The sequence below is a fragment of the Schistocerca cancellata genome, chromosome 9 (assembly GCF_023864275.1).
Source record: "Schistocerca cancellata isolate TAMUIC-IGC-003103 chromosome 9, iqSchCanc2.1, whole genome shotgun sequence".
Taxonomy (NCBI): Eukaryota; Metazoa; Arthropoda; class Insecta; order Orthoptera; family Acrididae; genus Schistocerca; species Schistocerca cancellata.
In genome coordinates, this window is record NC_064634.1 from 442,677,143 (window position 1) to 442,691,327 (window position 14,185).

Genomic DNA, 14,185 nt, shown 5'->3' on the forward strand with positions numbered 1-14,185 from the left:
CGCTGGCCTTCCGCTCCATTAAAGAGCGGGCGGAACGGCGGAGCCTTTCATTTCACACCCGCTATTCTGAATCCTACAATGTTCCATTCAGTGAGTGGGAATTTTACAGTGCCCTGACACAGCTCCTGGGCCAGATCACATCCACTGTCAGATGCTGAAACACCTCTGAGTGGACTGCCAGCAACGCCTCCTCGACCTTTACAACCGTATTTGGGTCGAGGGTGAGTTTCCGTCGCAATGGTGGGAAAGCATTGTTATCCCCGTTTTGAAACCTGGCAAGAACTTATTGGAAGCGGACAGCTACCGCCCCATTAGCCTCACCAACGTTCTTTGCAAGTTGCTCGAATGCATGGTGAGCCGGCGGTTGAGTTGGGTACTCGAGTCTCGGGGCCTTCTGGCTCCGTCTCAGGGTGGGCTCCGTAAAGCCGCTCTGCCGCCGACAATCTGGTGAGCTTGGAGTCAGCCATCCGTACAGCCTTTTCCCGCCGTCAGCACCTCGTCGCCGCCTTTTTCGACATGCGGAAGGCGTACGATACGACATGGTGCCATCACATCCTCTCTACACTTCATGATTGGGGTCTTCGGGGTCCACTGCCGATTTTCCTACGGAATTTTCTGTCGCATCGTACCTTCCGCGTGCAAGTCGCGGTCTCCCATAGTTCCTCCCGAGTTCAAGAGAATGGGGTACCACAAGGATCAGTGTCTGCCTGTTTTTAATTGAAATTAACGGGATCGCTGTGGCGGTGGGAACGTCTGTCTCAGCTTCGTTGTATGCTGACGACTTCTGCCTCTACTATAGCTCCATTGGCATTGAAGCTGCTGAACGTCAGCTGCAGGGCGCTATCCTCAAGGCGCAGTCTTGGGCTGTACCACATGGCTTCCAGTTTTTGGCTGCCAAGACCTGCGTTATGCATTTCGGCCGGCGGCGAACAGTTCACCCTGAGCCAGGCTTTACCTTGCTGGCAAACTTCTTGCTGTGGTGGAGACACATCGGTTTTTGGGTGTGGTTTTTGATGCCCAGTTGACTTGGCTCCCACATATTCGGCAGCTTAAACAGATGTGCCAGCGGCATCTTAATGCTCTGCGATGCTGGAGCCACACCAGCTGGGGCACCGACCGGTCTACCCTCTTACGGCTCTACCAGGCGTTAATCCAGTCCCGTCTGGATTATGGGGGCCTGGCCAATGGTTCAGCATCCCCTTCTGCGTTGCGGGTGCTAGACCCAATCCTTCACAGTGGGATACGACTTACCACTGGTGCTTTCCGGACCAGCCCTGTGAACTGCTTACTTGTGGAGGCAGGTGTTCCTCCACTGCAGATACGGCGCCAACGCTTACTGGCCGCTTATGCTGCACATGTTTTTAGCTTGAGCGGGCATCCTAATTATCGTCTCCTGTTACCTCAGTCAGTCGCCCCTCTCCCAGAACGTCGGCGGCGGTCGGGTTGTACGATCGCGGCCCGTGTCAGAGAGCTTCTCTCAGGGCTTGAGGTTTTCCCTCTTCCACCTCCGGGCTCCTCTGTGTACACCCCAGTGGTGCGTGCCCCGCCCTTGCCTTCAGCTCGAATTGACACAGGGACCAAAGGACTCAGTCCCTCCGGAGGCCTTCAGCCGCCGCTTTCTTTCCCTCCTTGCCACGTATGAGGGCTCTGGCGTTGTTTACACTGACGGTTCGATGGTTGCTGGCCGTGTCGGTTATGCTCTGACTGTAGGGGACCATTACGAACAACATTCATTGCCGACTGACTGCAGCGTTTTCACTGCTGAGCTGGTCGCCATCTTTCGTGTCCTAGAGTATATCCGCTCCTGCTCAGGTGAGTCCTTCGTTATATGTAGCGACTCCCTTAGCAGTTTACGAGCTATCGACCTGTGCTTCCCTCGCTCTCGTCTGGTAATGGGTGTCCAGGAATCCCTCCATACTCTTGCGGTCGCTCTGTGATCTTTGTGTGGACTCCAGGCCATGTTGGGATACCCGGCAATGAACATGTTGACAGCCTGGCCAAACAGGCCACCAGTAAACCAATCCTGGACATTGGCCTCCCAGAGACTGATTTGCGAGCCGTCCTACGCCGCAAAGTTTTCGCGCTATGGGACGCTGAATGACGCGATCTGACCACACCCAATAAACTCCGTGCTATCAAGAAGACGACGACTGTGTGGCGGTCATCCATGTGGGTCTCTCGCAAGGAGTCTGTCGTCCTCTGCCGGCTGCGCAATGGGCACACTCGGGTGACGCACGGGCACTTATTGCGCTGTGAGGACCAACCTCTATGTCGTTGCGGATCCGTTTTGTCTCTGGTCCACATTTTGTTGGAGTGTCGGCTTTTAGCTGTACTCAGGTAGAGGTTCGCGCTGCCTGACACGCTCCCTGCCCTTTTAACAAATGACACTGCCATGGCAGGCTTAGTTTTGCGTTTTATTCGGGGAGGGGGTTTTTATCACTTAATCTGTTTGTTATGTTTTGTTGTTTTGAGTCTGGCCTTTGGCCTATGATTTTAGACTGAGTTTTAGTGTGTTTCTCGGTGGTTGCCTTTTCCTTTTTTGTCTCTATGGTCGGCCAACCACTGTCACACTCTGTGTGATTTTAATTAGTTTTGTCTGTTCTTTGTCGGAGTCTTTCTTGTCCTGTGTCGTCTGTTGTCTCCATTATTCGTTTTTACTCTGTGTGGGTGTTTTTAAGTTTTGGAACAAGGGACCGATGACCGTAGCAGTCTGGTCCCTTTAATCCCACAAACCAACCAACCAACCAACTCACCTCACATCTCACATAAATTTCTGAACTGCGGCCTTCTCATCACGCGTGTCGACACCTTGCAGTTTGAAGCGTCGCCGAGCTCGAGGGCAACGTTGCAGAGTGCCACGCTCTTGCACCATTACAGAGCAAGGTTGTAGGCATCTCTGAGACAAATTTAAAATTTGTGCGTCTAACATGGGAGACAATTACGTGGTTGGGGGAAAAGTTATCCTTTAATTCTGTTGCACAGTGTATATGGTCACACATTCCTTCTCAGTTGGCCCTCATATGCACGGCTTTTGTGTGTTAACGAGTATCACTTAAAAGTAAAAAGAAAGAAAAAAATTAACATTATTTTCACACTCATTGGCCGTTCCTGTGACCCGTCTCAATGAGAAAAGAATTCAATATCATAAAAATGTACCACAAGATGAAACTAAGAGCCTAAGTTCAGCAGTCCTTCCACAGCCACTACCGAATAATGAGAGACTATTCCACGCACTCTAACCTTCAAATACATGTACCCATGTCGCTCTAACATTTATTATAATATTACGAACAAACTCCTGTTTCTTTAAGTATCGAACTCCCACGCATAAAATAGCTCCAAATGGCTGATTCATTTACAAATGAGGTACTTTGTTAAATATTTGACGTTGAGCATCTAAACGAGAAAAAGTTTTGGAAGGTCTGGAGTTACGCTGAAAGTTTTGGAAGCCGCTATTCTTATTTTTATGAAATACTGTATGCATGTAATCTCAGTAATTTTCGCTCCATTTTAAGCGAAAGTAAATTTTTCGCGGATGTCAATGTTTATCACTTCCTATCTCCTGAAATATGTATTGTACAACGATAATATTTTGCTGATACTTTCAGTACTGTATGTGCAAAATGTGTTGAGAATAGTGTCAGTAGCAAAGAAGTAATATATTAAAACGTCACGTTTGAAGTTCTACTGCATGAACAGCGAAAATGTAGTAAGCCATAAACTTTTTTTCCTTTCATCATTTTGTGGGTGAAGTCATTGAGAAAAAGTTTCATAAAAGTTTCAAATTATATGTAAATATGTAAACTTTGTTGAAAGGCGCTAAGTGCTCTCATTGTACAATAACTTCCAGCTATTTGCGCTCGCAGTTACGCTGCATCAACACAAGCTCCCAGTTTCTTACTGTAATACTTGTCTTATTGTGTTACTCTTTTAACATAAAATTATAGCTGTTAATAAACAGATTATGAAAGCATTTTAAATATCTCAACGCACTCAGTAATTAACCAAAAAATTGAAACTAAAATTTTTGATGTCGTTTAGAGGGCTAACCTGCAAGTGGTACTGGTTTCCAGTACAATACATATTAGGTCGTATTCTAGATCTTAACATTTGCAATCCATCATCTGTAACACTTCCGTCTGGTCTGTTAATGTCGTGATTCTATTAAACAAAGGGAGCATATCCAGTTACTTCTATGATTTTTTTTGCTTTATCAAGCAATAAAATTCATAAAATCTAACTTCTTACTGTGGTTACAACAATAGATTGGTTACAGGATTTTTATTTTAGTTACAGTACTGTGCCAGATTCAGTGGCATAATGCTTTCATGATTGTTAATAAGAAATGATTCACGAGAGCAAATACTATCCCCGTATTCCACTGGCGCTGTTTTTCTATCACGGGAGGCGCCTGTAATGCGTCTGCCACACGGCGTGGCAAATCGCTAGAATACTTACAGTGTTCGTTTCCTGAAGCACGCCTAACAGGTACATGAAGAAAACACGATATATTGCCTTGAAGTCTTTTATAAATACATGAGATAAACTCCAAACCAAAATAACAAAAACAAATCTAAAGAAATTGCGTTTTTATTGGCGTAAATAAATAACAGCTGAAAGTTCTATGGATATTTGGTACGTAGTTATTTCCGCGAAAACTGTGTGTAGATCTTAAGAGAAGTGCTCACTTAGCTGATGGTCATATCAAATGAATGCTGCAAAAATGGTAAGCAAAGTCATCGTGTTATGTCCAGTAACCTATCAGAAGGCAGTTGTAAAACAAAGACCAGGGACTCGAATTAGCTGGGATTGAGATTACTGCGGATTGCCTGGATTGTCCACTGCTATATGACAATTAATTTAGTAAAATATTTTATTGGTCCCAAAGTATTTGCTACGTTGAAGACACTCAATATGTTTGTGAGCAACGTAGATTTACTCATACAATCTTGTAGAAACTAGAATAGTAAGAGGGGTCAATCCAGTAAGAGAGGTCAATGCCAGTTTGTAGCTTGTGGGTGTCTGTGAACCGTTCATTATTAGTCAAATCAAGAAAGATCAAAACCACAGTTTGGCATAGGGTGCAAAGTCCTCATATACGTCAAATACTACAAATGTTTTCCGACAGGTACAAGATCTACCCCTGTAAGAGGTAGGTCCAATCTCGGCTGACTGAACAGTAATATCGACATAATATTTGTAGTTGTCATAGATACTATAATCATATTGACATGAACGGGTATTCCCCTTTTTGCCTGCCAGGACAGCTAAACAAACCTGAAAAGGACGGAGCCAGTCACGTTAAATAATCAGGCACCACACTGGCCGTATCAGATTGATGCCCCACAACTGTCTAATTTAATGACGCATCCTTTGTACTTGGATTTCACATTGGTTCTTATAGGACTGTTCACTCTGTCTCAACGACAACCTAGGTATTCTTACACACTTTGAAAATCCGATATCCAAACTCACCAGCAGCCCCGGGCGCCCGGGCGCCGTCGTGTGTCATTTGCCATGCATAATGTTTGGTCCATGCCAAAACATGAGTGTTCCCATACGTTGCAGGATAAGGCAGCGCCTCTCGAGGTAACGGAGGCCCCGGTCACCATACAGACGCCACAGCCACCGCAGTCTTCTCTGCACAACCCACACTCATTCCACTCGGTAGTCAACTACGGCGTCATCAGCGTCCATCACGGAGATCACTTCGAACCTCACAACAACGGAGTCGCGGAGCCAGATCGTCATCACACGTCATCAGGTGGGTCCAGCCACTGCAGTGTCACGATTATAGACTGCATTGCCGAACATGGAGGAGGGAACTGTCAAGTGAACAGTCCTGCTAGGTTTTGTCCTTTATAACATCTCTTGGGAGGTCTAAGTTATGAGTGAGATGTCTCCAATTTCTAGCGATGGTATTGCTCTTATCTTCAACAGACAGTATTGGGGACTATACTGCCCACCATAGGTAAAATATTATTTTATATTTTCACAATTTATTTTTTATATATACTTGAACAATTAAATTGTACAAGATTACACACTGTTGATATACGAGTAAGGGGAAAAATTATTAACCCAGTGTCCTTATGGAATTACTGACGCATCACATCATCATTCTTGTGTTTGCTGTCGCAAGGTCGAACAAGTAAGTAAAATAATTTAGACTTAATCTCAGATAAATGGGAATGCAAGATTTGTTCAGTCTGGCAGTTCCAATAGAGAACTGACTGATCGTCGTCAGGTTAGCATTACAATCATGCACGCAGAAAAGAAAACCAACATCGCCCAGCCGTCACTTCACGACAAGTTCCATCAAAGGAAGCGTAGGAGCGCAATCAATTAAGCTGTGGCCCATTCACGAAATCAGGATAAAGAATTTAGTGAATTGATAACTAAATAAATCGCGTGTCTCGAGATTGTCATTTCGAATGAACAATCCTAACAGCACCTATCATTTCACCTCGCCAAGCAGTGGTTACCCCCTGAAGAATTAATGCCACATCTCAAATCTGAGTGTGCCTCCTTCTGAATCGAATTCTAGGATACATCACGTCTCGTTCCTTCAGTGACCAGCAATAGAGCTAGAATCAATAAGTCCATTTTCTCCCAGAGCTCAGGTCATGATTTGCACAGGAAAATGTTTACGTTGATTTACTAGCCAATCACGAACCAAGAACAATTGTTCCGTCCATTGGATGAGAGGCTTTGTTGAGTTAGTTAATTTCTGGAGGCTAGCCAACTGGACAGAGTAAAACCGACTTTGTGACCTCCCCATTTAGCAAGCTCGGGTGGAAAATTTCCACCTAAGACTAGACTCAGCAACAAGATAAGGAGCAGGAGAGACAGTGCGTGTTAACGCAGCCAACACCCTGGCTCCTATTTGTCAGGGAATTTTATAACTTTTTAGAAAATACTCTATTGCTGGGCTTGTGTAGGAACCTAAAAAGGACTCTTCGCCTTACGTTACTTAACTCGAGTGGTGTCGAAATTTCTACTGAGGAGACATATTTGCACAACTGCGTTCTCCCTCGTCGCACTGCCCCTGATGAACGCACTATTAGACTTTTTTTTTTTTTTTTTGTGTTGTGCGATGGCAAGGGTACTACCTCCGGAGGAGGTTGGCCCCTCAAGTGTGCGGGGTAGGGTTGCTCAGTGGGGACACCATTTATTTAACACAAATGGGACACCTTGTTTTCGTTGGTGAGCCTTTGGGCGCAGTATATCGGTCCTTTAGGCCCACATTCTTGGTATTTTTATATTTTGTTGAATCTTCGTTGTTCTGATTGACCTGTTCTGTTGATTTTTACCTCTCTTAGTTGTCTTGCAGGATGGAGAGTGGCACTCTTATCTTTTGCCAGTGGGCTGGTTGTACCGTTGCTAGATCCTGTAATTGTTGCGTGGTAGGTCTGAGCCTTTGAATTTTCTCGATTAGTCTTCTTGTTGTGGTGATGATTTGAGTGTCGACGGTCGGCATATTAAGTTCTTCATCTATGCGATTTGTTCTTGTCCACCATGGCGCATTAAGGATTAGCTTTAGGCATCTGTTTTGCAATGTTTGTAGTGGTTTCCTATTTGTTCTGCTTGTTATGCCCCACGACGAGCAGCCGTAGAGCATCATGGGTATTACTATTGCTTTGTATATGTTTAGTTTAGTGCGTTGGAACATTTCCTTGCTGGCCAAGAGAGGGTAAATTGCATGAATGGTTCTTGATATTCGTAGACGTTTCTGTTCTATATGCTGCTTGAATAGCATTTTGTTGTCTATTGTTACTCCAAGGTATTTAACAGAGGTTGTCCAAGGTATTAGTGTTCCGTGTAGCTCAATTTGGTCGTGGATCTGTGGTCGACGGCGTGTGAATAGTATGGCAACTGTCTTCTCCGGGTTTAGTTTGATCCTGTTTCGTTTGGCCCATTTTTCTGTGAGGTCCACTTGTTGTTGAAGTCTGCTTATTGTCGTTGTTAGTCGTCGGTGTGTTTCTAGGAGTGCCGTGTCGTCTGCAAATTGTGCTATTATTGAAGTTTCAGTTTTTGGTATGTCGTTGACGTATACTGTGAATAGGGTCGGGGAAAGCACCGAACCCTGCGGTATTCCTTCCTGTAATGTTTTTTGATCTGATCGTTTGTTGTCAATCTGCACAAAACATCTTCGATCATGTAAGAAACTGTCGATCATTTTTATGTAACATTCGGGTATTTTCGTGTGGTCTTTTAATTTTGTAATGAGGTTATCTTTCCACACTTTGTCATATGCCTTTTCAACATCTAGGAATATTGCGACTGTATATCGGGATAGGTTCATGTTTTTGGTAATGTGTTCAGTAATGCGTAGGATCTGGAGTTCTGCTGATAGTTTTTCTTGAAAAGCGAATTGTTCTTGACGGATAATGTTGCCGTCGAGTAAAGGTTGTCTGATTCTTGGTAGTAGGATTCGTTCTAAGAGCTTGGACATCGTTGGGAGTAAACTTATCGGTCTATAGTTTTGCGGTTTCTTCAGGTCTTTTCCAGGTTTAGGTATCGGTACTATTTTTGAAATCTTCCATGCTTGAGGAAAGTAGTGGTTGATTAGGCAGGCGTTGATAATTCTGGTTAGCAGGACAAGAGGTTTTCTTGGCAGGTTCTGGAGATGAATGTTGGATATGAGGTCCGGTCCAGGAGCGGAGTTTGTTCCAAGTCGGTTTATAATTGTTTTTATTTCAGCTGGAGTGGTTAGTTCTGGTAGATCGCGCGGAGGTGTCTGGCGTATATTCTGGGCTGTAGTCGTTACATGTTGCTGATATTGTAAAATGTCGGGTTGTAGGTTTTCAAGAGGATCTATTGTATTTTGTTGTTCATATGTGGCTGCGAAAAGTTCTGCCTGGCTAAAGGCGTCAAAGATGAGATTGTTGTTGTGTAGTAATGCCGGTTTGTGTTGTTTCGTGCGTCGCAGATTTTTAATTAGTTTCCAGTCGTCTGTATTTCGGAGTTGTAGAGTGCTCATGCGGTCTTCCCAGACTTCGGCTCTCCATTCCTGAACTCGGTGATGGATTTGCTTTTTGAGTCTGTTTAACTCTCTTCTGTCTTCCGGATTTCGGGTGTGGAGCCAGCGGCGTCTAGCTGCGTTTTTAAGGTATTTTAGATCTTGTATGAGTGGTGGTAGCTTGTGAGTGTTTGGTTCGGGAAATATTGTAGTTGCAGAAGCTTTTTTATATGCTGTTTTAATTTTGTCTGTTAACAATCCGATAGCTTCTTCTATTTTTTGTGTGGTAGTTAGGTCCAATGTGGGACGAATGTTGTTATTTAGCCATCTTTGAAACTGGTCCCAATTGATAATGGTTTTGTGTCGTGGGGGAGGCGGTTCAATTGCATTTCCGATGTGGCCGATTACTGGTAGGTGGTCAGAGGTGAGGTCTTGCAGAGTTCGGAGATGTAGGTCAGGATCGAGGTTCTTTGTTATACAGATGTCCAGGACGTCGGGTTGCTGGCGGTGATTGAATGGAATGTGGGTGATGTCTTGAGGAGCGGAAATTACGGCGTTCAGTCTTCCTTGTAAGTTGTAAAGTGTGTTTCCACGTGCATTGTTCCGTCTTGAGTTCCAGGTAGTGTTTTTAGCATTTAAATCGCCGGCCAGTAAAATTTTGTTGTTATTGTCGAAAATCTGAAGTAAGTCATTTTCTTCGAGTGTAACCCTGGGGCTGAGGTATGCAGCCACCAGGGTTATTTTTCCTTGTGTTGTTTCAATTTTTACTATTGTGGCTTCTAATGATGTCATCTGTGGCGTGATTACCGGGTTGTGTCGAATATGAGATCGAATGAAGATGGCTGTTCCGCCTCCCTGTCGGTTTGTTCTGTCTGTACGGTGGCATACCATATTTCGAAGTTTGAATGATTGTGTTGGGCGTAAATGAGTTTCAGTGACGAATAGTATGTCGATCTTGTTGTCTTCAATAAACTCGTTTAGTAAGTCTGCTTTGTTGTGAATCCCTGCTGCATTAAAATTACAAAATCGGAGGTTTTGGTTCCTGGTGGGTCTAATTTCCATTGTCGGTTGCAAAGAATTTCGTGATTCCACCGACAATTGCCATTACTTTAGACACTAAGTCTGGTGCTGTCATGAATTCTTGAAATGTGGTGGTAATGATTGAAATGATGTTGGTGCGCTGTGAGTTTTTCCAGAAGTTTGTTATTTGGTTTAGGAAGTCGAGGAAGGAAGCAGGTCCGGTTGATTGGCTAGAGGTTGAATTCGCTGTCTGATGAGGCTGGGTGGTTGAAGATGATTCCTGATGTGTCTGTAGATTAGCCCATGTTCTTCGTCCTCTGCGGCTGGCTTCGGCTGGAGTTGGCATCGGTGTTTGTTTTATGGCTGGTTGAATTGTTGCTACTGCAGGAGTGGTGGTTCTTGGTCGTTGTGCGTTGTAAATTCGGATTGCTTTCTGGAACTCTTCGCAGCCGCGAAAAGATGCGGGGTGGCCGTCTTGTTTGCAATTAACGCAATGTGAGGTGGCGTTAATTGGGAGGCTACAGTCTCGTGCTCTATGTGCCCCACCGCAGCGGACACAGCGAGTAGGCATGGAGCAATAGTTTGCTGTGTGGAAGAATCCCTGGCACTTCTTACATTGCGGTGGGCCGTCTTTGTATTGGTATGATTCGACTGTTACTTTCGTGTCAAGGATGTATCGGACGTGGTAGATGGCGTCATTTTCTGGTTTGCGGTCAAGCGTTACACAGAATACATCCATGGGTCTGAGTTGTTTCGTGTTGTTGTCTCTTTTCTTGTATTGGTGGACGTTGCGTGGCCTAAAGCTGAGGTCTCGTAAGTCTTTTTCTACTTCTGCTTCTGTGATTGTTTCTGGTAAACCTTTGATTACTACTTTTAAATGTCGTTCTTCCTGTGGTTGATGCGTGAAGTTGGCAATGTTGTGGTGCTGGAAAAAGTCGAGTGCTGTCCTTTGGTCTTTCAATGAATCAAAATGATACTTGATAGTGTCTCCTCTGTAGATCACCTGTATTGGCCCGTCCATGTGTTTCTTCAGTGCGGCATTGAGCGTGAGGTAATGTCCCTTGTATTGAATAGTGATAGGCGGGATTCTTGGTTTTCTGGGCGTAGCTTGAGGAGCAGTTGATGATGATGGAGTTGGATGGGTTGCAGGTGCTGGATTTACATTGCTATTACTTCGTTGAGGTGGAGGTGAGAGAGGTTCGAATCTGTTTTCAGTCTGGATGGAGAATTGTTTGTGCGGTGCTGTGTCATCTTCTGTGTTCTTTCTCTTCGCTGTTTTACGTGGGGGCGGGGTTTGGAATTGCCCTTCCCCATCGTCTTGTTCCATCTCTTCTGTTTCGGATATTTCAGATTCAGAAGAGCGGTAATATTGTGAATAGTTGTCGTCATATGTTTGATTGGTGTCTTCATTGGTGTCGCCATTTGCTGAGTTTGAATCTGTGTCCGGACGTGGTGCGTCGTGATTGGTTGGTTTGTCGTTACAGAGAGTCGCCATGTTGCTGTCTACTTGTGCCTGTTGTAATTTTTGGATCTGATGTCTGAGTGCTTGTTCCATTTCTGTTTCTTGTGTGGTGTTTGTATTTGGCTCAGACCTACCCGCGTGCTCTGCCTCAGCCCTACTGCTAAGTCTTTGCCTCGAAGGCCGCGGACGTACAGCGCGCGGGGGGCCGGCCTGCTCTCGGTCGGGCCCCCGTGTCTGAGGCCCTGGGTCTTCATCATTCCCTGGACTACTCATTTCTAGCCCCGGCTATTCCAGGGACGTTCTCCTGTTCCTATTGCGCCCTGTCACCCTGACGACACGACAATTTCACGCTACGATCACAAGGTGCGAAGTAATAACGCCGCCCCTTAGTGAACGTCACACAGCGACCGCTGCTCGGAGACCGATGCACTATTAGACAAACACAGCGGGTGTACCTGAACTCTCGCCGTGGCGAAGCCGTGAGCTTGGCGCCTACACAGGCCGCGTCACTGGAGGGACATGCGACGCCTCCAATTGTCGGCGAGTGACACTCCCCCCCTCCCCATTAGCGTGGCCCACAGCCGAAGCGATGTTCCCGCCTATAGCAAGAGCACGCGAGGGGCCGGACAGCAGTCTCACTTGACATATGCATTTCCCCTTCACCAGGACCAAGCTAAAAGCTAAAAACCACGTGTAACACTCTTGTTCCCTCATATCGAGTGATCAGAACTGCCCATAATTTGGCAGTACTATAACATGCATCTAAAATTAAAGAGTTGGGATAAACGAGATGTCACTTATTGACTTTGCAATTGAATCTATTTTTACCTTGCCCGCTCTCCTCCTATTATTGCTGTGGTCTTCAGTCCGAAGACCTTATCTGTGCAGGCCTAACTAGTGAAACTACGTCCTTCTGTATTCATCTTTTGGGCTCCCTTTACAATTTTTTTCTTGCACATCTCCTCCAATATTAAACTAGTCATCCCTTGATGTCTCATGTCCTATCATCTGATCCCTTGTTTTAGCTCAGTTGTGCCATAAAATACGTTTCTCCCAAATTATATTCAATGTCTCCTCATTAACTACCCGATCTACTCAATCTTCAGCATAAAACGTTTCAAATGCTTCTATTCTGTTCTCGTCTGAACTGTTTAACGTTCACGTTTAACTTCCAAACAAGGCAACACTCCAGACAAATACCTTCAGAACGGACTTGCTCAAGCTTAAATCTATATTCGATGTTAACAAATTTCCCTTCTTCAGCAGGGCTTTTCTTGCCATTGCCAGTCTTCATTTTATATCATCTCTACTTGGGCCATAATTAGTTATTTTACTGCCCAAATAGCAAAATTCAATTACCGCTTTTAGTGTCTGGTTTAGTAATTTAATTTCCTCTGTGTCATTTTATTTCAAATGTTCAAAAGTGTTAAGGGACCAAACTGCTGACGTCATCGGTCCCGAAGTCTACACACTACTTAACCTAACTTAAACTAACTTACGCTAAGGACAACACACACACCCGTGCCCGAGGGAGGACTCGAACCTCCGACGGAGGCAGCCGCCCGCTCATTTTACTTAATACGACTACATTCCATTGCCCTTGATTTGCTTTTTTTGGAAACCATCTTATACCCACCTTTTAAGACACTGTCCTTTCTGTCAATTGTTCTTGCACATCCTTTGTTGTTTCTGACAGAATTCCAATGTCACCGGAAAGCCTCTTGTCCTTGAACTTTATTCATCTCCAAATTTCTCTTTGGTTCATTTTATCGTTTGCTCGCTATACTTATTGAATAATATCAGGAAATAGACTACAATCGTGTCTCACTCCCTTATCAACCTTTTCATGACCCTCGACTCTTACAATTGCGGTCTCGTTTGTGTACAGGTTGAAAATACCCTTTCACTCCCTGTATTTTATCCCTTAAGAATTTCGAAAAGTGTATTTTAGTCAACATTGTCAAAAGCTTTCTCTAAGTCTACAGACGCTACAAACTTAGGTTTGCTTTTCCTTAACGTAGCTTCTAAAAGTTGTCGTTGGCTCAATATTCCTACATTTCTCCGGAATCAAAAGTGATCTGCCCCGAGATTGGTTTCTAATTCATATAAGTCTTTTGCGTCAGTGACTTAATACACAGATAGTTCTGTAACATTCGTCAGAATTATCATAATCTTCCGGAAATCTGAAGCTATTTCGCCTGTCTTATACATCCTGGCCACCAGGTGAACTATTTTGTCATGGCTGGAAAAGTAGAGTCTTCTTTTCCCAAGTTTCCAACTTCTGTGGTGTTCCTTCAAATGCGTGCGTGTTGCCCTCACAGACCGAGCTGTATAGAATTTACTGCAATTACAAATAATTTTATATATTCCTATCTTTTTCAATGTTCTAGTGCTGTCTTCAACATTTGGTAAAAAGTGTCCAAAAGAGTTGTACACATAAAATGATGTTTTTAAGTTCTTTGGTTTAAGTTCTCTGCATACGCCCAGTGAGACTTTTCGAAAATATGGCATTGTGCACCGTTTGTTGCATTCTTACGGTGATGGGACGAGAACAGGATAAGGAGAGGCTACACACGTAGTTCCTGATTTTTGTGCATTACAAAGTCCACCAAAACAGGAGGATAGTCATCATTTGATGCTATTTCTTCGACTGCATTTAATTCCATTTGGAAATTGGTGTCATCCGTGGGGGTGAATGATAGGCGATGTATCACTGAATGAAAGGCAGCATGTTTACTGGT

At 44.5% G+C, this 14,185-nt stretch overlaps 1 protein-coding gene across 1 annotated transcript in view; it reads left to right on the top strand.

The window, feature by feature from the left end:
• LOC126100959 (uncharacterized) overlaps positions 1–14,185 on the top strand; it is a 47,303-nt gene that overhangs the window by 19,162 nt on the left and 13,956 nt on the right. The window contains exon 4 of the mRNA XM_049911621.1: positions 5,569–5,764. Coding sequence (XP_049767578.1) covers positions 5,569–5,764 — 196 coding nt within the window. The remainder of the gene's footprint in view (positions 1–5,568; positions 5,765–14,185) is intronic.